The sequence below is a fragment of the Lycorma delicatula genome, chromosome 2 (genome assembly GCF_047948215.1).
Source record: "Lycorma delicatula isolate Av1 chromosome 2, ASM4794821v1, whole genome shotgun sequence".
NCBI classification, from domain to species: Eukaryota; Metazoa; Arthropoda; class Insecta; order Hemiptera; family Fulgoridae; genus Lycorma; species Lycorma delicatula.
In genome coordinates, this window is record NC_134456.1 from 98,285,736 (window position 1) to 98,309,047 (window position 23,312).

At 26.3% G+C, this 23,312-nt stretch overlaps 1 protein-coding gene across 15 annotated transcripts in view; it reads left to right on the forward strand.

Annotated features, from left to right (window-relative positions):
• trol (terribly reduced optic lobes) overlaps positions 1 to 23,312 on the forward strand; it is a 1,106,314-nt gene that overhangs the window by 934,631 nt on the left and 148,371 nt on the right. For 14 of the 15 annotated variants that reach the window (XM_075355875.1, XM_075355878.1, XM_075355876.1 and 11 more), the window contains 7 exons: positions 2,990 to 3,140; positions 6,766 to 7,083; positions 11,166 to 11,314; positions 16,277 to 16,463; positions 20,786 to 20,937; positions 21,589 to 21,712; positions 22,586 to 22,703. In XM_075355875.1, the coding sequence (XP_075211990.1) occupies positions 2,990 to 3,140; positions 6,766 to 7,083; positions 11,166 to 11,314; positions 16,277 to 16,463; positions 20,786 to 20,937; positions 21,589 to 21,712; positions 22,586 to 22,703 (1,199 nt within the window). The remainder of the gene's footprint in view (positions 1 to 2,989; positions 3,141 to 6,765; positions 7,084 to 11,165; positions 11,315 to 16,276; positions 16,464 to 20,785; positions 20,938 to 21,588; positions 21,713 to 22,585; positions 22,704 to 23,312) is intronic. The other variant, XM_075355883.1, reaches the window with a different exon arrangement.

Here is a 23,312-nt window from a genome sequence, read left to right on the forward strand (position 1 = left end):
TTTGTTTAGTTTTTAATTATATATTACACTCCATATCAATAAATATGTAAATAATCATGTTAATGTTTAAGACCCATACACTTTTCAGTAAAGTTGTAGGTATATAATGTATCTGGAGATCCAGATTTTCTGGTTTTAAAAGCATTAGTTTCTGTACTATTTCATGTATGAAAGTCATATTGAATGTTTCTCAGCACAGATCTTTGAAAGTATCTTAACTTTCTTCTTCTTTCTTTTATGAGATTTTTTTAAGGGTACTGAAATTTTCATTTTCTTCCAGTTTATTTATTTTCTTATAACTTTAGAAATCATACGGGCACACGTCACAAAGGTCAGCTACAAGCTACAAGAGCTTGATTTTCTAAACATAAAATTTCTTTATTTTCTTCAGTTATTGTGATAAAGTTATTATGCTATATAACTTGCAATATATTTTTTTATATATTTTTTTTTGGTTATATATTTATTCTTGGAAATCGTGAAGGTAAGCAAGAATGAAGTTGTAGAATCAAAAAATGATGTCAATGATAAATATTAAAAATGCTATTTATATTATTCAGAAACGAAGAATGAATGTTGAAAAATGATCTTTATAAACATGGAAGGGAAAAATTACTGTTGAAAAATGCTCTTTATATTATGTGGAAACAAAGAATGATCATTGGAGAATATTATTATTTACAAAACAGATATGAAGAATGCAAAATTAACAACATAGTGCAACAAAGTGACTGGCTTCTTGTTGCTTAAAATGCTCTGTCATGGTAAATTATCCCATCGTACAAAAGTAGTATTAATGCTAGTAGTATTAGCAGTATTAGTATTGCAATACTACTTCAGTTACTCCAGGTAGAACTACTGTGCATCTGCTTTGACAAATAATATAGTAAATTAAATTTAGATACAATTTTTTCCACTCTATTTTGATTGTTTAATTCAGTTAACAATACTACTAGAATCTAAAGGTGATTAGCTGTTGAACTTTGTAAACTTGAAATTAACTCATAATTAGCCTATTGTGAGATAGTATAATATCAATTTAGAAAATAAAACTAATAATAGTTATATATTTTTGAAAGTGGTTCATGTACTTTTGAATTTTGTCATGTTTAATATGAAAAGTGAAGTGAAGGATGAGTTGTTTTCACCCTTCCTTTAACATATTTCTATACTCATCATTCTCATCATATTTTTGTAGACTAGGAATAATTTTGATATTTTTATGATAAAAGTTTACTGTAGTAAAAGGATAGAACACTTTTTTTACTATGTTGTGTAACAATCTAAATGTAGTTTACAAACATTAACCCTGTTTACTTATACATAAAATTACTGAGAGTAGTTATTATTTTACTTGGGGTGAAATTCATGAATGGTCAGAAGTTTTATGGAGCTATGTTACAAAATTATAAATTAGAATTACAGTCACATGTTTTTGTAACACATGCTTTACAGTAATACATATTTTTATATTACTTTGACTTAATATCTCTTGTGCCAATGGCAAAGCTTCTTTCGATGCTAAATCTTCTATTGTTTGTGAGTGGCTTAGGATAACTGATGTGATGTATTGTTTATGAGTTATGATCTTATTTATTTAAAATCTTGCTGAATGATGAAGACATTGTACTGGATCAGAAAGTAATATATTTTACAGATATTTAATGAGAGTATAAGAAAAACTTATAGATAGTTGTACGACCAAAGTTTTACCTTGATGTATAAATAAATCAGAAATATTTTTCTCTTATTATAATGGTTTTTTACTTATCTGAAAATTATGTGTTCATTGAATTAATCTATTCAAGATTAATTCAAAACAACTCTGTGGCATATTATTTAGAATTCATCGAAAAGGAGGTATTGGATTTTTATCATCTTAAATGATTACCACTGCTAATCAAATGTGATTAAATATTTCTATTAATAAAAATAAACATTGTTTACTGTTCTGATGTGATAAAAAATTTTCAATTTTATGATTGAGAATACTTAAGTGGCTATATTACTTTTATTAGTAACTGGCCATATTATTTTTAAATAAAATTTAATTTATACATGTGAAAATTTTATGAAAAAATGCTCAAAATTTCTTAAATTGTTATTAATGTTTGTTTTCTTCAACCAGTTTTTCAGCTTCTGGTGGGTCTGGGTATGTGTATAGGCAAATGCAATTGCTACTACTGGCTTGCCAGGCCTGATGATGTAGCTGCAGATGTAGTACAATGTTAGTGTAAATGTACTGGTAAATATGTAATTTGGAACAGAGTTGGGTCAACCACTCCTGAGATGTGTGTGGTTTATTGAAACTCAACTGCTAAAAAAACAACGTTATCCACAGTCTATCATTCAAGTACATATAAAAGCAACTAACTTTACAAGGATTTGGATCTTAGAACTTTTTACTTCAAAAACCGACTGATTTTTTGATAATGAGTTTAATTGCTATTACCTAACCCCTTGCAGATTCTGTTGCACTAATATTGGTGTTAAAATTGGCCATAAAAACTTTAGGCAATCTATTTGTAAGCATGAAAATAATAGGTGAAAACAAAATTTCAACTTTTTTTTTTTTTAATTATACTTACAAAATTTAACATTTTGTAATTTTTTTATTTATCATTTGTTTATAAATTAATAATTATAGAATATTCTTTAATGAGTGTAATCCATTTAGGGAAGGAGAAAGCAGTAATCTGTTGAAAATACTGATTAATTCATATTCTTGGAATACATTTTCCTAACCTGTTTTGTTCAGGGGTAAATGAGTTTCTTTTTAAAAAATTTCTTTAAAGAGTTTTTAAGTTCTGTTTTCTATTTTTATTTTATAATTAAAAAAAAAAAAATAGTAATGCACTTTTGAGATATTTAATGCAACTTCTGGAAGGTAATATTGTGGTAATTATTTTAAAGAATTGATAAATTTTACTTTTCTTCAAAATCCTCATTAATATTTTATATAATGTATTTTTTTATTTTTATGTTGTAGCTATGTAGCCCAGGTTATTACAGAGAGACTGATCACCGATGTAATCCATGTCCTTGTAATGGAAATGAAGAAAGCTGTGCTCTCGGACCAGACTTCAGAGTTGTGTGTCATTGTAAACCATCATTTACTGGGCCCTACTGTGACAGTCTTGGTCAGGATTTAGTTTTTTAAATATTAGTTTCTAAAATTTTCTTTTAAACTTAATTCTAATAATTTAAAAAAAAATAATAATAATTGATGGTTTGATTTGTTTTATTATAATTATTCCATTTAATTTTAAGTCTTAAAAATTTAATTGCCTTAATTTTTGTTAACGCTCACCAAAACTTACTAACAGAATTTATGTAAATTTCATTACATCTAATCAGATATTGACTTAATACATCTTTTTAGTTTTGCAATTTCTACACGTACAATTTACATTTTTCGGTATTTTTCTTTACACAAACATCAAATGTATGTGATTTTTTTTTTATTACTAAGAAAGGTATTTTCCATAATTTGACTGATCTTACAAAAATACTTTACATGTACTTGGTATAAAATATTTACTTTATATTGTGGCTCTTTAAATACAATTATGTTTCTGGCCTTTCCATTTATCTCATCAAAATTTTCCAAATTAACAAACAAAAAATCACAAATCATAGCTTGATGGTGTTACCACTTACTGCAGCAACATCTTGCTCATTTTCAAAAAAACAATGCCCCGATGATGCTTACACCAAATGATGATTTTTTTCAGATGTAATGTTCAGTGTTGAATTATATGTGGATGGAATAATCATAAACATAGCAATTTTGCCTGTTTACAAACCTATCGACCCAAAAGTGAGCCTCATCTGAAAAGATATTTTTAATGAAATCAAGCAGCACTTTGAGCCGCTTTAAAGTCCAATCAGCTAACCATCTTCACAAATAGTAGTAATCCTGTGGTTTTAATTCAAGAGTTAGTTGAAACTTATTTGGGTGTTGACCAAGATCCTTACACAAAGTTTAACATGTTATGGAAGAAAGACTCAGTTCTTGTGAACAATGTGAAACCGATAAATTTTGATTTTCACAAACCACTTGCACTTACAGCAGCAATATTGGCTTGACTTCTTGCAGTTCTTTTGTGAACTGGTGTTTCAACATCAAGTGGAGAAAATTCCCTTTGAATATTTTAACCAAACAATAAATTGTGCTTTTGTTTAGCTGATTATGCATAAATATTGTGAAGTGCAATGTACGTAGCTGTAACTAATTCCATATTTCAATAATCAATTTTTATGATCATAAATTTTCAGTCATGTAGTATTCCATGATGATTTGTCATAGTCAAATCATCATTCAAAAAAATTAAAAAAAAAATTATTGTTGCCACAACTCAGTTTTTTGCACTCAATTTGAGAGTCCTAGGAGTTACGAGTTATTTACAATTTTTATTTCTATGATTCAGCTAAACTTAACTTGATTATTTTAATTTCTTATTTCAAAAATATTTATTTACTTACTTCCTCAACTGGTTTTGTTTATTATCTATTGTTCAGGTACCTTTAATCAACCATCATAATGCTGAATGATACAAGTAAGACAGAAATATTATTTATAAAACTAATATTAATAATTATATAGGATAAACGTAGTCATCAATCTATGTTTGTTCATTGCCAAAGCTGTTACTGAGCTACTGTTAGTAATACAATTAAAATTAAATTATACCCTCTAATCACTCTCTTCTTATATGCAGCAGATGACATTAACTACGTGTGGTATCAAACTACAATTAAGTAATAAGTGCATAGGTAAATAGAAGGCCATCGCAGCCGGGGTTTGGAAAGAAATGTAAATTTTCCTCCAAAGGCCAGAACATGCATAGATTATGGATGATGTACTGTAAGACAGTCTGCATTAATCACACTTTTTACTCTGATTAACAAGTTTCTGTATCATTTTTGTTTCTTACTGAAGTGTTACACAGATATCTTTTGTTCCATTTTAGAATTTGCATATTTTTTTACTTACATGTAGATTGTATGTACTTACTGCTCTAAGTTAAATGTAGTAATATGTAGTGTAGTTTTTTACAGTAAAATATAACTAATTTTTTAATCTGGCCTTTTCTCACTAATAGAAATGTCCAGTTATGTACTCATTCTCCGGATGATGATTCTGTAGCTACTAATTTTGTTAACTTTTTTTAAAATTAAAATAAGATAAAATGATTGTTAATAGTGATTTGTCAACATTTTCAGTTAGTATTTACTAATAATAACAGAAAAAGAGAATAAATAATTCTTTTATAAACGCTCTGTCAGTTGACTGGTCTTGAAAGCTAGTAATTATGAATGATTGTAATATTTCATTTGTTGGTAATATCATCATTCTTAATCCCCTGACTAGATAAAATTTATGTGATGCAGATGGTGAATTAGATGTTATGAAGGTTATTTTGGACACTTATAGCATAATTATGCAGTAAAAACAAAATCACAGGCTGCTAAAAGTGGATGAATTTTTTTTCCAGATGACATCTTGCTTATTTTTGCCTGATTATCAGTATGCCACAAATATTTTAAATTTTATTGTTAAATTTGGAGTGTAAACTTCACCTGAGTAGTCATAAAATATGCAGTGTAACTAATTATTGTGCTCATAAGAACTTGCTTCAATCTTTTTTATTAATATATTTTTTTTGTTTATGCATATAGGCTTATATGTTAAAGTAGAATACTTCAGAAAATAAATACAGTGTTTGAGTTTAAGTAATACTAAATTAGATTATTCAGTCTTCCATTCATGGGTCTTTTTCAAAATAATACCTATATTTATTACTTAAGATCTGATTGGTTTATTTATATTTAATCTTGATATTGCTGACCGATTTTATACAGATTAAGTTGTTTTGTTTAGATTACACCGCCAAAACTATTTTTTCCAGAACTTATGAAATTTTGTGAAATAATTTGGACAATGCTCTTACACAGACTAACTGTGAGAGAGTAATATATATAATATTTTATTTTCTTTTGAACAACAGTCAACATTATTTATTTTCATTTTTGGTTTTGGTTGGTATTTAATTAGATGAAATACTGATTATTTTTTTAATTTTACATAAGAAATTAAAAACGATTACTCACTTCCACAGATAACGCTTATTCAACTTCTTATCACAAAATTTTAGATTTAAATATTTTTTTTATTTTTTATTTTTTTTAAATTTACTTCAATTCAAAATTGACAAATTTTTTCTCCTTGAAATGAATATATAAGCAAATACCATCCTGTAAAAATATAGAAATATATATTGAATATACTGGACTCATTCAATGAAAATAGTACAATTTTTGATAATAACTTTTTTCTATAGAGATTCTATTGAGTGAGATCTCTTTAGTATATAAATTAAATGAGTTTTTTATTGCTTGTTGTGGTTACTGGTGAAGTCATTCCAATACCTCTTCATGACTAAAACTTTTTTGAACATATCTTTTTATTTTTTTCTAACAAGAACGTAATGAAAACAACCAGATTTAACAGTATTATTTTAAATAACTTTGAAAATTCATCTTTAAAGATTTCTAGAATCATAGAAATTGACATTTTGTGCAGTAACAAAAGGTAAGGTAATGTATTGAAAGGTAAGGATACATGTTTTAATATTAATATTGCTGTTTTTTTTTAATTGTGATTTTTTAATAATATTTACTAATAATTAGTTCTTAAATTTTTTTTTAGAAATTCTGAAAAAAATTTAATTTACTAAAATGAGAGTTTTTCTTGGACTCTAGCCCACCTGATGATGATATTATCTCCAGAAAGAGTTACTGTACCTGTTGGAACATATGTCCGTTTCAACTGCAGTTATCATAGCTCAGAAAGGTTAAGGATTGAATTTGATGAAACATTAATTGGACCGCCTGAACGTATGGATCTTCTTCCTACTTCTCATTCAGAAAAATTCTTTAGCAATATTCAACGATTTTTTTCATGGGGTTCAGAAAGAGTGTGGCAATTACAAATAAAACCAAATCATTTAATGGTCAACTGTCGTGTGAGAAATTCAGAAGGTGTTGAAGTTGGATCACTGTCATCCATGATTAATCCAGGTTGACATTAAATGAACTTATGAGCTTGCCTTCATATTGGGCTACATGGGTGCTACTTTCACAGCTTCGGATTGTCCTTGTACTTGGTTATTTTCTTGTCTGTTTAGTCCTTCATTTTTGCACAATTTATAATATAAACTATGTAACTGTATCGTTACATAGTCAATATTATAATTTATTACATTGTGTGTTAGTCTTTTGCTTAAATATTTTTATATTTTTTTCTGTAATTTTTTAAAATTATAACATCAGTTTGTCCTTATTACATAAATTTGTGAAAAAGAATTTAAATCTATAAAATTTGTTAACTTGAATAACAAAAAAATAAAATATCTCTAATATTTCACATCTGATAATTCTTCTTATGGTTTAAAATAAAATTTCAAACACTTCATTATGTCACAGGCAATGGCTGTGCATGTTTCTTAAAACTAAGGTCCTGGATTTGATTCCCAGCTATGATCTAGAATATTTATAATAAGTCATTCCCAACATAACTGCTAGTAACACATTAGTTGTTTATATTGTTTTAAAATAAAAAGAATTCTAATTCTATTTAATTATTGTAACTACTTCAAATTAAAAAAAAAATTTTTTTTGTCGGTGAGCATCATACTCTGTATTTTAAAAATGACAACTCTTAAGGAAACTAAAGAAGTTAAACTGAAGAAGTTACATGATGGCTTATGAATAAGATAGGTGCATGTTACATGCACAAACTCTCCCTTATTTATCCGTACTTGCTAATTCAAATTTTATTTATATTTTGTATGCTGATAATTAATTTTTTTTTATAATTTTTAAATCTGTTTTAAATAAATGATTTCATAACTTCTTCAAGAAAGTTGTATTTTCTTGTGTCTATCTGCTGTTTATAACTTCATCATTTATCCATCCTTTGTAATTTTATCAACTGAATAACACGATTTTGATATATAGTTGATTCCAGTTTATCCATGATAATGATGTGTGGAAAATTATAAGGACAAAGTGTGTTATTTTTATTTTAATTACTGTTTTATTACAGTCATTTTTGATGTTTAGAACAGACACATCAATTTTCTGTTGTTAATATTCTGTTTCATGTATAACAAAAGTCAATTCACTTTTTGCTTTTGTGCCGTTTTTAAATTCTTTGTTGCATCATGACTGTGGGTTCCAGTTCATATCACACTTTTCATAATAATTATCATTTTTCCTAAAAATTAAACATTCTTTGTTTTGGCAGTTGTCCTGGTCAGGTGCATTGGGTCAAAATATAATTATGCTTTTTGTTTTGTCCATTATGCATTAGTGTTTTGTAATTATGCTGTTTTTGTGAAAAAAATTATATTATGTGGGAATTGTTATTTTTTTAAATAATTTATATAGTTTACCTTATTAGCAGTATGTTGTAAATAAATATTTTTAAAAATGTATATAAAAACAGAGCACAATTTTTTTTTTGTATTATAACTTTTTTTGCTGTTATTTATTCTTTTTCAATAAACTTACATATAATTTAAGTAAATATTCTAAACACTGTATAAACTTATGAATTTTCGGTATTCTGTGTTATTATTTTCAGTTTGTAAATATACACATTATGAATAAGTGATTTAGAGTAGTCATTTTCAGCTTATTTTAGGAAGCCACTAGATTATAAATTCTAGATACAATAAAACAACTGGGTTCTTAAGGAATATTTTCTCTCTATATAACTTAGTTGTATTAAAAGTTATATGTTAGAAAGAAAAACAGGGGAAACTAAATATGTACTGGAAGTTTTGCATTTAAAAATCTAGTTGGGACTGATTATGTTAAAATATTTTTCCAATTATATTCTGCTTAACCCAAAATAATAATTGTTAATTTTTAGTAAATATAATTATTACCTTGTTAATTGTATAAAAACAGAGTAATATTTTTCATGTAAATAATCCAGTACTAACACAAGTGGTCTGTATATAAGTGCATTTTTATCTAATTTTAGATATGGAGTCAGTTTCTTCCTATTTTCCATACTTGAAAGAAGTATTTTTACCCCCCCCCCCCCCACCTTTTGAGCCTACTAACAAGTCTATTAAATGAAAATTTTTGTACTTGCAAATCATATATTTCCTTTGGCTTATTTGGTTTTTTTTTTTTTTTAATCAGGTGTTATGATCACTGAAGAAATACTCTAAGTTTTGTAATTTTTTTTAGCTTCTCAGCTTATGCTGTACTTGATGATGGATAGGATTGTTGTAATGCAGACTGATCTAAACTGTTTCTGAAATTAATGCTACCTAATGGAGTTTTTATCTTTCAAAACAGTGTTATATTATGAAGTTTACGTTTATGCGATTTAAACTTTATTTTAACCACATATTTGTGCATATTTCTTGTTATTTTCTCAAAATATTATTTGAAGATACATTCACTGAACAACATGAGAAAGTGTGATAAAATTTGAAATTTATGAATGACCCCCTCAGTATATTGTAATTTTTTGCTTCCAAGGGTTTTTTCAGGACCAATTATCAGAATATTTTGTAGTGTAATTTCCATTAGCACCTCTGTTAATGGTGGCAATCTTAAAAAAGTAAATTAAAAAATCATTCGGGATATATTAATTACATACCAAAATATAAGTTGAATATTTTATTCTGATCAGTAAATAACAATACATTTTATAGATCATTTCAGGAGTGAGTAGAAATGCTATAATTACAAATAATAAAAAAGAAGTTCCTAATTTTTTTAAGATGACTATTAACATCATTGCTAATGAAAACTTCACTAAAGGAGATGTGGATAAATTGCTTCAAAAGGTCCTTTGAAAAAGCAAGTTCCATATGAGACGTCATAATTTTTTAGTTTTATGATGAAGAAATATGTTTAAATAAAAAAAAACTATTTTAAATCAAAATAATAAATTAAATTAAATGTAAAAAAAAACTAATTAATGTTTTTAATAGGATAAATTCAAAATATTTTATTACTATTTAATGAAACTTTATTTTTGGTTTGTTTTTTATTTTTTGTTTGTTTAACATAAATGTCCAGTTATGAAGAAATTTTGATTTTACAAAATACATGTTAATTTAAAAGCATTGTTTTGTAGGTTTCAAAAGTAGTGGATGTAAGTTTCACTTGTAAAATATGTATTGATAATACATGACATTTTATTATCATAGAAAAATGTAATTTTCCTCTGGGAGATGTGTATATAATTTTATATAGTATGGTATAATTAATTGTAAATATGTAGGTATTAGTTTTTCATTGGTTGGTTTAAATGATGTTGATTAATAGAGGTATTCAAATAATTATGCATAATTCTGGTTAAATTAATGTAATATTTGTATTATTCTTTTTAAATCTAATAGCTTCTGATTTTAATAACTAAATAATGAAAGTTTTTTCTTATTGATTATCGTAGATAAATATAGTTGAAGCTACTTTTAATTATGATATACTGAATTTTGTGCTTTTTTTATTCTTTTCTATTTGTGTTGTGATATATTCTGAACTTAAACAGTTTTGTTTTACAATTTATTATTGTACTAGTGTAAATGTTACATATTATATCAGTTATCTTTTTACATAGCTTAAATTAAAAAAGTGTATGTGTTTGTGTGTGTGCGCGCGCATTTTAATTGTCATTAATATTAATAATAATTATTAGGATTATGAGTATTTATAAATTAAAATTATGTGACTGTATTATCATCAAAATTAATTTTGGCTCTTTGCAATGAGTGAGATAAACAGTGAATTTTCTATGGAAAGGTGTATAAAAATATTAAACAGACATATCATCAGAAGTTAGTGCTGTTTTTTTAATGTTTAATAATTATTATTATGTATTTACTTTTTACTCGTATTTTTTTTTTATTTTAAAACATTTAATTTTGTTTTATTTGAACTTGCACAACATTAAACATTTTATTGATAGTTTATAAAAAATTGATGCTCTGTTTTTTTTTAATTTAAAAAAAAAAATTAAAATCAAGAGGATTTTTTTATCAAATTGTATTACAACATATGTTATTAGTGTGAAAGATAATTTATTTTAAATGTTTTATTTTGATAAAATATTCCAGTAATTTTTTTTTCAGATTCTGGACCAACTGATGGGCAGACTACCAGTATTCCACCGATACAACCTCCCTCAATATCTATTTCTATATCAGAACCGACGTATAAAATAGCTCAGGTTGGGGAAACTGTCAGAATGAGATGTTCTGGAAGAGCTCTTATTCCTCAGGTATTTTATTTTCTTAACTCTTACCCTGTAATCTTTTTAATATATTTGAAGGAAAGTGAAATTATTATTGTAATAAAAAAAAGTTTTATTTGGTTTTAAGTTTTAAGTGTTTTATTTGGGTTTGATATGTATGGATTCTAAAAGGATTTTGTAAAATGGAGGATCTTTTGAACAAGCTCTATTTTTGTTGAGAATTTTTTTATTTTTGTTCAGCTGATTCAGGTAAGAATGATAGATAATATTCTGAAGTTATTGGTGAAAATTATTCATATATTTATTCTATTTATTTTCAGAGTGACAGTAACTTTGCTATAACTTGTTAGAAGAAAGTTAGACATCAAATTACAAGTAGTTACATACATTGTACTATGGAATATTACAATAGTTGTAACTGGAAATGAATGTTGCCTACTTGCAGTTTTTCATTAAATTTGTATTACAATTTCTCCCAAGGAATTACAATACATTTTCTGGAATCATAAAAACAGCCTAAATTTTCTGATGAAACTAAACAAAAAATTATCTAAAATTATTATTATAATACTCAGTACTAAGTATAGGATAAGTTGACTTAAATTATTAATATCCAAACCTATTGTTATGTAACTTAGTGGTCGTTAGCGGGAGAAAGGAATACATCAGTGAAGTAAAACATACAAATAGCAAATTCAAGTAATGATCAGACATATTGTAATGTAAATTAAAATTAAATATAATTTTTATTTAACTATATCTCAGTTAGCTAATAAAGTTCATGTAAACAAACTGTGTGTGTGACTGTTCAGGTGGCCGATTCACAAGCATCTCCTGATGCATATAAAAAAACTCGTGATGTAATATTCAGTAACCACACGCTATTATAATTTAGAAAAAATATACATATATTTTAAATTTAAATAAATTAAGACATGTTACATGATCCATAAATATTTCTTACTTTGTTTGGCACATCTTATAATTCATGAGTATAAAGTAAAATTTTACTAATATTTTAGATTAAAAATTTATGATAATAAACAAATAATAGGTTCAATTCAGCTTTTGTCATCTTATTTCAAAAAATTCATCGTGCAGTCGGTATTAAAAAATGCAATGAGAGGCTCAATTTTTTTTCTATTATATTATCCAATCCCCTGTAATTTGGTCCAACAGTATCCGTTTTATATTTATACAGTTTTTCCATTCCTGTTGTCCTGTTTTACGGATAGATTTAAGCATAAATTTTTTAACATCAGATATTTTAAACGTAGTATTTTCTGACACTATGTAACTTTTGATTTACCCCCAAATTAACTCAATTTGGTTGAGTTTACAATGACAGGGAGGTAATCGAAACATGGTTTTACCACTGGATCTTTCTAACTCATCAATTTTATACACATTAAATTACTTTCAATACGCAAAACCCTTTACAATTATTGGACCTTAAGTTCAACCTCTACAAGAATCACTGCTTTTTAACTAAGCCACATTTTGATATCATTCTTTTTCCAAGACTTGGTTGGAAATTTTTCCTTTTTACATGAATGATAAGGGGTGTTATCTAAGAAAATAATTGATTTATCTTCCAGAAGAGGTAACGTATCACTAAACCATTCCTTTCTCAAAAGGTGTGCATCTGATTATGCTAATATCATGTAGATTTAGATTAAACAATTCAATCACAATTGACAGTATCACTGCTGATATGTGTAATTATGAGACGCCTACCTTTACCTGATGGAGCCTAATTACCAGTTGATGAGCCGCACAGAAAGACTTGTTTTGACAAATTCACAGCTTTATCTTTCTAAACAAAGCTTTTCGTGTGGCCTTCGTTGACCAAAATTTCATCCATATAATATATTCTGTGGCTTTTTTGCCTCATTTTCTTTATTTTACTGAGATAATGTTTCCATCATATAATGACACCATCCCTGTCAATTAAAGCATTTTCCTAGTTCCCTTTTACATACTTAAAATTCATATTTTTAACAATCTATAAAAAGTTGTTCTTGGAAATTTGGTAGATTGTTATGTTATTTACAACTAGTAACACTATATCTATTGTAGGCAGTTTGTTTAAAAAAAATATTAGTATACTTTTTACGAATGTTTTTATTGAAATTTTCAACTTTTTCTCCAGTTGACCTGCGGGGTTTTGTTTTCTTAGAAAACTAATTCAGCAGTAGATTTATACTCATGAATCACATGTACATGGAAGCAGCACAACTTTCACTTATGTTAGCAGTTTTATCAATGACATCTGAAATCATCACTGTTGGACTACTTGGTAATTCACCATTTTAAGCATTTAAAATGATGTGCTTTTCCGTACAACTTGAGGGCTTTTTTTTGGAGGGAATATCAATAATTGTGCACTATGATTGGCTGAATTGGTATCAGACAAGGTTTTAAAATAATGGTATAACTCAAGTCATGCAGACACAAATCTAGGAATACACTACACTCATGTTCCAGTAAAGTTAAAAAAATTGCATTGTATTACCTTCAAATAACATTAGAGTAAATAAATAAGTAACAGAATCACAAAAATTGAACACGAGAACAAAAAAGTGATCATATAAAAAGATCAAGAGTTTTAATAGAACTGAGAAGAAGTAACACTATATAAATGTTTGATTATATGACTAATTATTTGGTAACTAATATACAAGTAATGATTATAGTGTTGTATGTAGATTTAGCTGCATTGTGAATCGGCACTGATGCATGGATTGTGACTCAACAGAATTATGATGAACTCACTCGCACAAATGCAATGTTTTTATTCTTCTCTCTGTAAGCTAACTGAATATTGTATAAGTGCAATATACATATCAAAATTGTCAACCCTTTCTTATATATTTTTTATATTTGAGAATGAGATTCTACTGTTTTATATTTTTTTGTGAAAAGCATAGTTTTCTCAAATAGCATAGTTTTTAAATGTTTCTTTAAATATTTGTTGATCTAAAAATGTACTGAATGTAATGAAAGTAGTAGGAAATGTAACGAGAAATTAAATGATTATCATTATGTATTTTATTAAACATGTTGCTCAGTGTATTACTATCAGTAGCTAACTACCCACCAAATTAACAGAAACCTCAATAAAAATTTACCAGTTTACATAAAAACCTTTTTGTGAATCCATTGATTCATCGTCAGTTATTAAAATATTCTATGAATAACATAACTTTACTAGAAGTTAAAACTGATAATTGTCATGATCACCTAAATTAAAATTGCCAACTATCAAGATAAGTGAATCCTATGTGCTGTAAAAGTTAAGATCAAAGATTTTATATCAGATTGAAACTTACGTGGCAAAAACTTGAACAGCTATTATTGTTTTTGTTTGAAATTTATGATTAGCAGTTAGTAGAGCTTAGTTAAGTTTTACATTGAGCTGATCATTTTTGTGAAAGACATGTAGGCTTAATTAATTGTTGATCAAAGCCAGGAAGATAAAAAAATCGGTAGATGAACAAAGTGTGATTCTTATATTGTACTTAAATTGAGTGAAAAATCGAGTGATTCTCCATGAGGAGAAGCATCACACGATCTCAGAAACACCTGTATTTCATAATTTGAAAACTGATTTGCAGGAAAGAAAAATTTTAATCTTTTACTGCATGGTGATTGAACAGAAATAAATTACCTGGACATTGCATATTGCTATGTCATTGAAACAAAGACTTGCTGTTGAGGATCATACACAGCTGTTTTGAATTATTGTTAAAGATAAAACTTAGATTAGAAATGTTTGATCCGGTTTTGAATCACAGGCAATCAAGTAAAGAAGTCCATCCTTGTGGCAAAATATTTGACAATACAATCTAAAATCAAGCAAATTATAATCTTTTATTTGTGATCATTGTCGAATCATCAGGGTATTTACAGTTCCATGTAAAATATGTTTGACAGAAGTATATTATAACTTAATCCATAAAGATTTGCCAGCCTCTGTAGCACAAGTGGTATCATCTCAATCTTTCATCTAGTGGTCCTGGGTTCATTCCCAGTCAGGCATGTCATTTTCACATGCTAAAAAATTGTCATTTCATCTGAAGCAATACCTTATGATGGTCCTGGAGGTTAAAAAAAGCAGAAAACCCCTCAACAGTACCCATACTTGTTAAAAAATGAGACTCATTTTACATGGACACCATTGCATTCACACACATGAAGAAGACTATGATTGATTTGATAAATAAAGACAATTGGAAAACACTCATATTCTATACAGTCCAGGCATGAGTTCAACAAACTCAACTTGTTCCCTTGTTAAAGGTCCCCATTTCAAGAACAGCATCTTTCCTCCTTGGAAGAGACTTCTGCAGTAATTTTCCATCACACCAGAGTACTGAACAAAAATATTGTTCTTACTGGAGTACCAAAAATCTTCAGTAATATTGGGAAGTAGACATTGAGAAGCATGGTGGTCTATATAGAAAGTATAAATATACATTTAAAAAAAAAACTTTTTATATTAAATATACAAATATATTATTAAAAAAGTATTATGAAGTATTAAAAAGTGTATATGTATGTGTGTGTGTGTGTGTATATATATATATATATATATATATGATAAACGCTACTATACGATGTATACTACTGGCATTTAAATGTATTAAAGCAAAATTTATCAAAGAAAATCAAGAAGCATTAATCATTGATGAAATTTTATTTATTTTATATTACAATATACTTTATTAAAAAAAAAAAAAATTATTTGAAGCATTAGATTTTATTTATTTTAAATTACTGCTTTTATTTGAAGTACATCGTTACCTCATTCACATTTACAGCTGGTGAATGTGATAGTTGTGAAATTTAGAAATATAAAAATTCTCTGTTTAATACTTTTCTATAACATTCAACATTAGATGATAAAATTCTTATGTTTAAGTCTTTAATATCTTTTAGGTAATTTTGTATATTTATAGATGTATTTATTTATGTTACATTTTTCAGCGCTCAATTAGCATAGAATGGTCAAAGGATGGAGGTGAATTGCCTAGAGGAAGAACAGCTGATGATGGGCAAGGAAACTTGGTGATTACTGATATAAAACCTAGTGATTCTGGAGTTTATATTTGTACTGCCGGAGATGGTTATAGTTTTGTTACTGAACGAGCTACATTAAATGTAGAAGAGAGTGGTTAGTATAAAAAGTGTACATTTTCCTCAGATTATGAAACTTTGGGGAAATAATTTACCAACAAGCATTTGCATAATTTAACTGAAATTTAATAAAGATAGAGAAAAGTTAACATATTTTTTTTTAGTGTATTTGTTAGCGTGTTTTTCATTTTTAGTTAAATTAGTATTGTATTATTTATAGATATCAAAACAACTTCATTATTGTTATATAAACTATCATTTTTGTTTTATTAAAATTAGTGCATTTTAGTTTTTTCACAAATAATTATAATTTTTAATGGATTGATGGTATGTTACAGTAGAATATTATTTTCACCACTGTATCGTATATTTATTGTTATAAATGGGCTAGTTTAAATTTACTTGGATTTGATTATAGAAGTAGTGATAAATGGTATGTATTAGACAAAGTAACAAACAGTAAGTATATTATAGAAAAATTTCCACTTTTTCTTTTAACTGTTTGATTTTGAGACATTCTTGTTGTTAAAGATTCTGTTACAAAAAACAAACTGAAATTAATAACAGTTAAGTTGGTATTGATCATAATAGTAAACACATACAAAAATATAAAAATAGAAACATTAAAAGTAACCATAAAATTTAAATGGTGGTTGTTTGTATTTTTATGATTATTTTTCTTATTTCTCTTTTTGTTGATTTACCCCTCTTGTTTGGATTCATTTATATTCCAATATTCAATTTGAATTTTTAATATGTTTTAACAAAGTTTAATGAACTTTTTTTAGTCTTAATAAGTTATTCATATTTGTCGGTCTTTGATTATTTTAAAATTATTGAAAGCAGTGCTCATATGGTCCCTTTCTATCTTAAAGATTCTGTACACTAATTATTTTTTGAGCATGAAATGTCAAACAGTTTTATAAAACCTTTATTAAATATACTACATTTAGCTTCAACATTAAGTACACTGTAAACCAAGTTCCATGACTGTAAAGAAAGAGCTAGTTCACAGAAATTTCATTAACAATTCCTTACATAAATTTAAAGAATCTTAAGACTACTCTGAAATTCAGCCAACAAAAGTATGGTGGTCTAAAATTATGAGAATATGTTTATAGATTTTGATTTTTATAAATAAAAATTATTTATATACTCCAGATAATATATACTTAATTAAATATTTAGTTTTATTAAAATATTGCTAATTGTTAATCTATTAGATTTGCTAAGTCGGTCTGAAAATTGTTTTAAAATTGTTTCCACTGTCTGAAAACTTTTCCTTTGTTCTGCGCCATTGCAATTTTAACCTAATGGGACTACAGCGTCCTAAGAAAATGTTTTATTATAAATTATAAACCACATTTGTAATTAAATTGTAATACAATCTGTAGATAGTCTTTTTACTTTATTGAACTAAGAAGAGGGGTAATGTGTTAAGATAATCTGTTTATTTGTGCCTGTTTATGTGTGTAACTTCGGAAAAGTTGTATTGATTTTCATTGAAAAATAGTTTACAAAAATTATTTATCTCACTTTTGCAATTGACAGTGGGTGCATAAATGATAAATTGGGTATTTAATTTAGTGGATGTACCATTCTTCCAAACAGTAAATTCAGATTTGTTTGAAATCCACCATCTGGGATATCAAAAATAAGCATCTGAAAAAAAATTAAGTAAATTTTACAATTTTAAGAATATTAAATGTGAATACTTGCAATAAAAATTAAAAATTTATGTACCATTTAGTAGAAGTAATTGTGAAATGTTAACAAATATAATTAAAAGAACCATTAAAAATTAAAAATAAAATAAAATTAATGTGAGTAAAGTTAATTTTAATTAAAAAAATGTAAAGTTTTCTGCTTTTTAACCCCCACAATAATAATAACTATTAATATAACCTATCTCTATGTAGCTGTGGACATTATCATATGTAAAAAAACAAAACTACATTTTTTTTTTATATATTAGAATTTAATTTTTCTAAAGACTTCTAATTTATTTTTCTTTAGATTTTTCCATTATTGATTTTGGTGCATGTTGCATGCTTTTCAGTGTAATAAAATATAATTAAAAACTATTTCATAATATGTTACTTTACACATTTTGAATTAAAAATAATAAGCTTATTCTTAGCTACAAAAAATTGTAAACCACTTTATTTATAAGTACTACTTTATTAATTTTTTATGTGTTGTTATTTTTATGCTACCATTTTAAAGGAAATTTCTTCATGAAACTGGATATCAAAGGTTTGATATAGTTGTTTCCTTAAATTTTCAGTGTTATTTCTTTATTGTACTCCTTTCAGTGCATTTAGATTCTCTTTTATTTTAAAGAGTAGTAATTTATATAGAATTCTATTAATACATACATATTAATGTTTTCATTCATCCACCTGTTCACAATAGTGTGCTCCTGTGGATAATTCTCCATTAATCTTTTTTTTAAATCATTGTTTACAGTATTTTGAAGTAAAGTGAATTTTTTCATATGTTGAATAAATACAAAGAAAAGAAGCTTCTTTTGAGTGACTATAACCTAACTTGAACTATGCTCATCTGAAACAAGAAAAAATATTCCCTATTAACTGTAGAGTTACCTAATTTTTTCTCATTTTTTTTTCATCTTTTGAAGTCATTAGGCCATTGATTCTCCAGTAATCGGCTGTATTTTCCCCTTAATAATTATTTTAATTATTAATCATTATTTTTAACCATTAACAATACATTTTTGTGTGTTTTTTTATTAAATAAGTGGAAAAAAATGTGTTTAGTTATGATAAACTACATTATATCTGAAAATAAAAATTTGAGCAATATTTTCTGTAGTATGGTCAATGTACAGTAATTTTTGTATTAAAGTAATTTGTTAATATATTGTCGACTGAGAAGCAGTAGTCCCTTAAAGTAGGGATGGTCTTATCCTTACAGTACTTAACTACTTCAGCAGTTAATTCAACATTTATTTTTATATCAAGTCTTTATAGATACTTTAATACTTCCATTACTAATGTTAACTTTTTTTCTTAATAAGTAAAATTATAAAAATAGATTTTTAGAATTTCATAAATGACAAATTATTCATTGTAGTTGGATCTGGAATGATGAAGTTAAGTATATAAAACATTGTAAAAATTAGCAAATTCAAAATTAAAGGTAATATTGGCTTGTAAATAAATACCAAATTTTTTTTACAAACAACAAAGATTGTAATTATTGTCTTTTATGGCATCTCATTAGTAAGATTTTAAAATCTCAAGAGTGCATAAATGTATCTTTTAATAAATTGTTTAGTTTTATTTATAATTAACCTAACCTAATTTATTTAATTAACCAATAGAGCCAATCTGACCATGGAATCCAAGTAATGATTATTATTTGAACATTGTTAAAATTTTTTCATATAACAATTTTTTAATTCAAGATTTTTTTCTAAATATACAAATGAAGTTTCAGCTACAACAAAGTAAAAGAGGAGTCAAGTTGGTAAATAATTACATAAATAATGTATTAATAATTATAAAAAAGTTTTTATTATTTTGCAAATTTAATTGGATCTAAGGTATTTATTTTGTTATTGATTATTATATAGAGCCTCTATATTTTAAGATGCAGCATCTATGATTATGTAATGTATTATTTTATGAATTTTGTATTCTGTTGAACAGTGTCATATAATTATTCATTATTAATTTTTATCAACAAGTGCGTAAATAATCTATCAAGTGGTAAACATTAGTTTAAATAATTCTGTTTTAATATTTTGGTATTGTAATAGAATTTTTTTATTGATAATTTTTTCAATTTTTTTGGGAGTCAGGCAAGTGGTATTTTTACAGTCAAATACTCTTCCTGATACCTGCATACTAGATGGAATGTGGTATGAAATTTGAAGCATGTAAATATTTTATATTTAACTTGGATTTCATGCATGAAGGATGATGGATGGAGAACTGCCTACTACAGAGGAACAGAAAGACAAAAAAAAAAGTTAACAGTTATTTTTCTTTTCTGTTTATTTCAGTTGTTTTACTTAATTATATTAAATTGATGCATGATAATTAGGTTCTGATAGAATTTTCTTTATTTTCTGACAAATTTTAGATTTATTTTTTCTTTAGAATAATAGTTCTGTTAAAGGACAGTTTGCTTAGTCTACTTAGATTTTTAATTACTTTCAGATAATAAATCCAATGTTTCAGTATGCTGTGTTGTTTAAATTAATTATGGTTGTTATTTAAAAAGGTTACAGTTTTTATTATTTATCAAAAAATAAATAAATTATTAATAATAACAATTTTTGTTGAATGATATTATAAATTATGTAATCAGAATTAAATTTTGATATTTTAGATGTTAGAGTTGTTGCTCCCCAAGTCAGTATACATCCAAGATATCAGGAAGTAATTGAAGGTGAACCTGTTGAGTTTAGATGTCAAGCCAGAGGAACTCCAACACCAAGTTTAAAATGGATTGGCGGCCAGAATAACCAGTTAAATCCTGAGGTAAAAATTTGTTTTTTTAACTTTTTAGTTAATCATTCTTGTCTGAAGCTGTATCATTGTTGATATACAAGGTTTAAATGATTCTCATGTAACTAATTAATGAAAGTATAACACTCAAAAACTGTAGGATCAGAATCTCCAATTGAGGTGATAATAATTTGGTGATGGTGTGAACTTTTGCAACTCCCCTTTGGATCCATTCGAATAACGTAAAGAATAATTGAATTTTTTTTATTCAAATCTTCTTTTTCAAAACATATCCTGTTTCAGGAATAGTAAAAAATCCGAATGTTTCAAAGATGCTTAAGCCCCTTGTTCCCTATGATCAAAGACAAGAGAAATCTTTAAGTGTTTTTTGAAGTCTGTATAATTTTAACTTGAAACATTATTGAACAGTTTAACTCACAGAGAATGTTATATACATGTTTCATTTCTTTTCTATATGCTACTTTTTTAAATGCTCAGACATTGTAGTGCTGTCGGTTAATAGGGAGTACAGTTTACCACTTTGTTCGTGATCCCCAAACCCTTAATTTTAGGTTGTTATGCCTTAATTTCATTTTTAATTAATACACTTAATAGGTTTACGTTTTAGTTATGTACTTACTATGTTAAAAGAAATGAATTATTAATGTGTTAATTTTTTTTCAGTCCACTTTTGAAAATGGTGTATTTTATATACCTTATGCTAGACGAACAGATGAAGCAACATATCAGTGTATCGGTACAAATTCAGCTGGAACACACTCTCAATTTGTTATATTGTATGTAAGAGGTAGGTCTTTTGATGTAAATAAGATAATTTAAAAAAATATTTATGAATTTAGTTTTGTGTCATATTTTAATATCTACTCCATCTTATGTACCTGCTTTAAAATAATTTGAAAAAACCCCACAAAAAATACCCATCCTTGTAATTACTAATCTAGAATAAGACAATCTATCTTAAAGTTTATTATTATCTATTTTTAGTGATTACCCAATTAATTTTCATGGAATAAAAACAGAGGGAAGCATATTTCTATGGTTAATTCCAGTGCTTAATTCTCAGAAACAACAAAATCAAATAGACGAGTTGTTTTTTTTTTTCTTTTAGACTACTTTTCTCTAAATCTTTGAGGGAAACTGAATTTAATTGATTCAATTAAACAAAACAACATGAAAAATGGAAGAAAATATCTAAACTCCACTAACCCTTTTGTTGCATTGTATTGCATATTGCATTATAACATAAAGTTAAAAATTAATAATGTCATGAACTTGATAGAGATTCTATTTTGAAAATATAATCACAGTTTGAATAAAATGAGCCTTTAGAATTTTCAAAAAATGAATTTATTTCTTCTACTTTATTGATAATTCAAGAAGAAATTATCAATATTATTTATTAGATTAAGAAATTATGATATTCTATGTAGTCTTAGAGAACAGATGATCATGTATCAGTTATTAACACTTAAGTAAACTGGACCTGTAGTGTATTAAAAAACAAGACTTGAAGAAAAGTTTTCTTTTTTTTTCATTGATTAAGTTATTAGAAAATTATGATGATAACTGACCATGAATGTTGATGAAAAATGACTAATTGTTGACATTGTCATTAGTTACTAATTGGTGGTTATTTATTTGTTTATTTTTTTATTTTTAGAGTCGACAACATCACCACCTGAAGGAGGAGCCATCCTAACAATTGATCCTCCTGAATATACTGGTTCTGCAGGAGAAACAGTTCGACTGCAGTGTCTTTCACCTTCCATTGACTACACGTAAGCAGCACTTTCTGAATTCATCATGAAAATATTACATCTAAAATCTTAAATGGAGCATTTGGCTCATTATAAATATGGAAGACCAAAGAAATCAGTTGTAGTCACAGTATTGCCTAGAAACTAATCAGAAAATCAGTTTATTTTATTTTTTATTAGAAACTTATGGCTTTAAAAAAATAATATAACTAGCAGAAATTGGATAGTTGGGAAACTTTCTTTATCAGCAGTGAAGCAGAAACTTCACTGTTGAAAATTATATTCAGTATCATTCTATTGGGGACCAGTATCAAATAGTCTGATCGAAGTTTAAATTTGTTAAAAATACTTTCATGAAGTTTTTAATCAAAAGAATAGTAATGATTGGTTTAAGATTTCCGCAGTCTTTACTTTTCTTGAGTAAAAGTTTTTCTGGTCAGGTTTTTTTTCTTAATTTAAATAGTTTTTCTTAATGCTATTCAGTTTTCTCTTAATTAAAATTTTACATATATACTTTTTACTATTCTTATTCTAAAGTTCAGGCTAAAAATATTTCTTATTTAGTGTTTTATTATTATTGTTTGTCATTTAATATTCTTTATTATTCTTTGTTTTTTTTAATTTTATTTT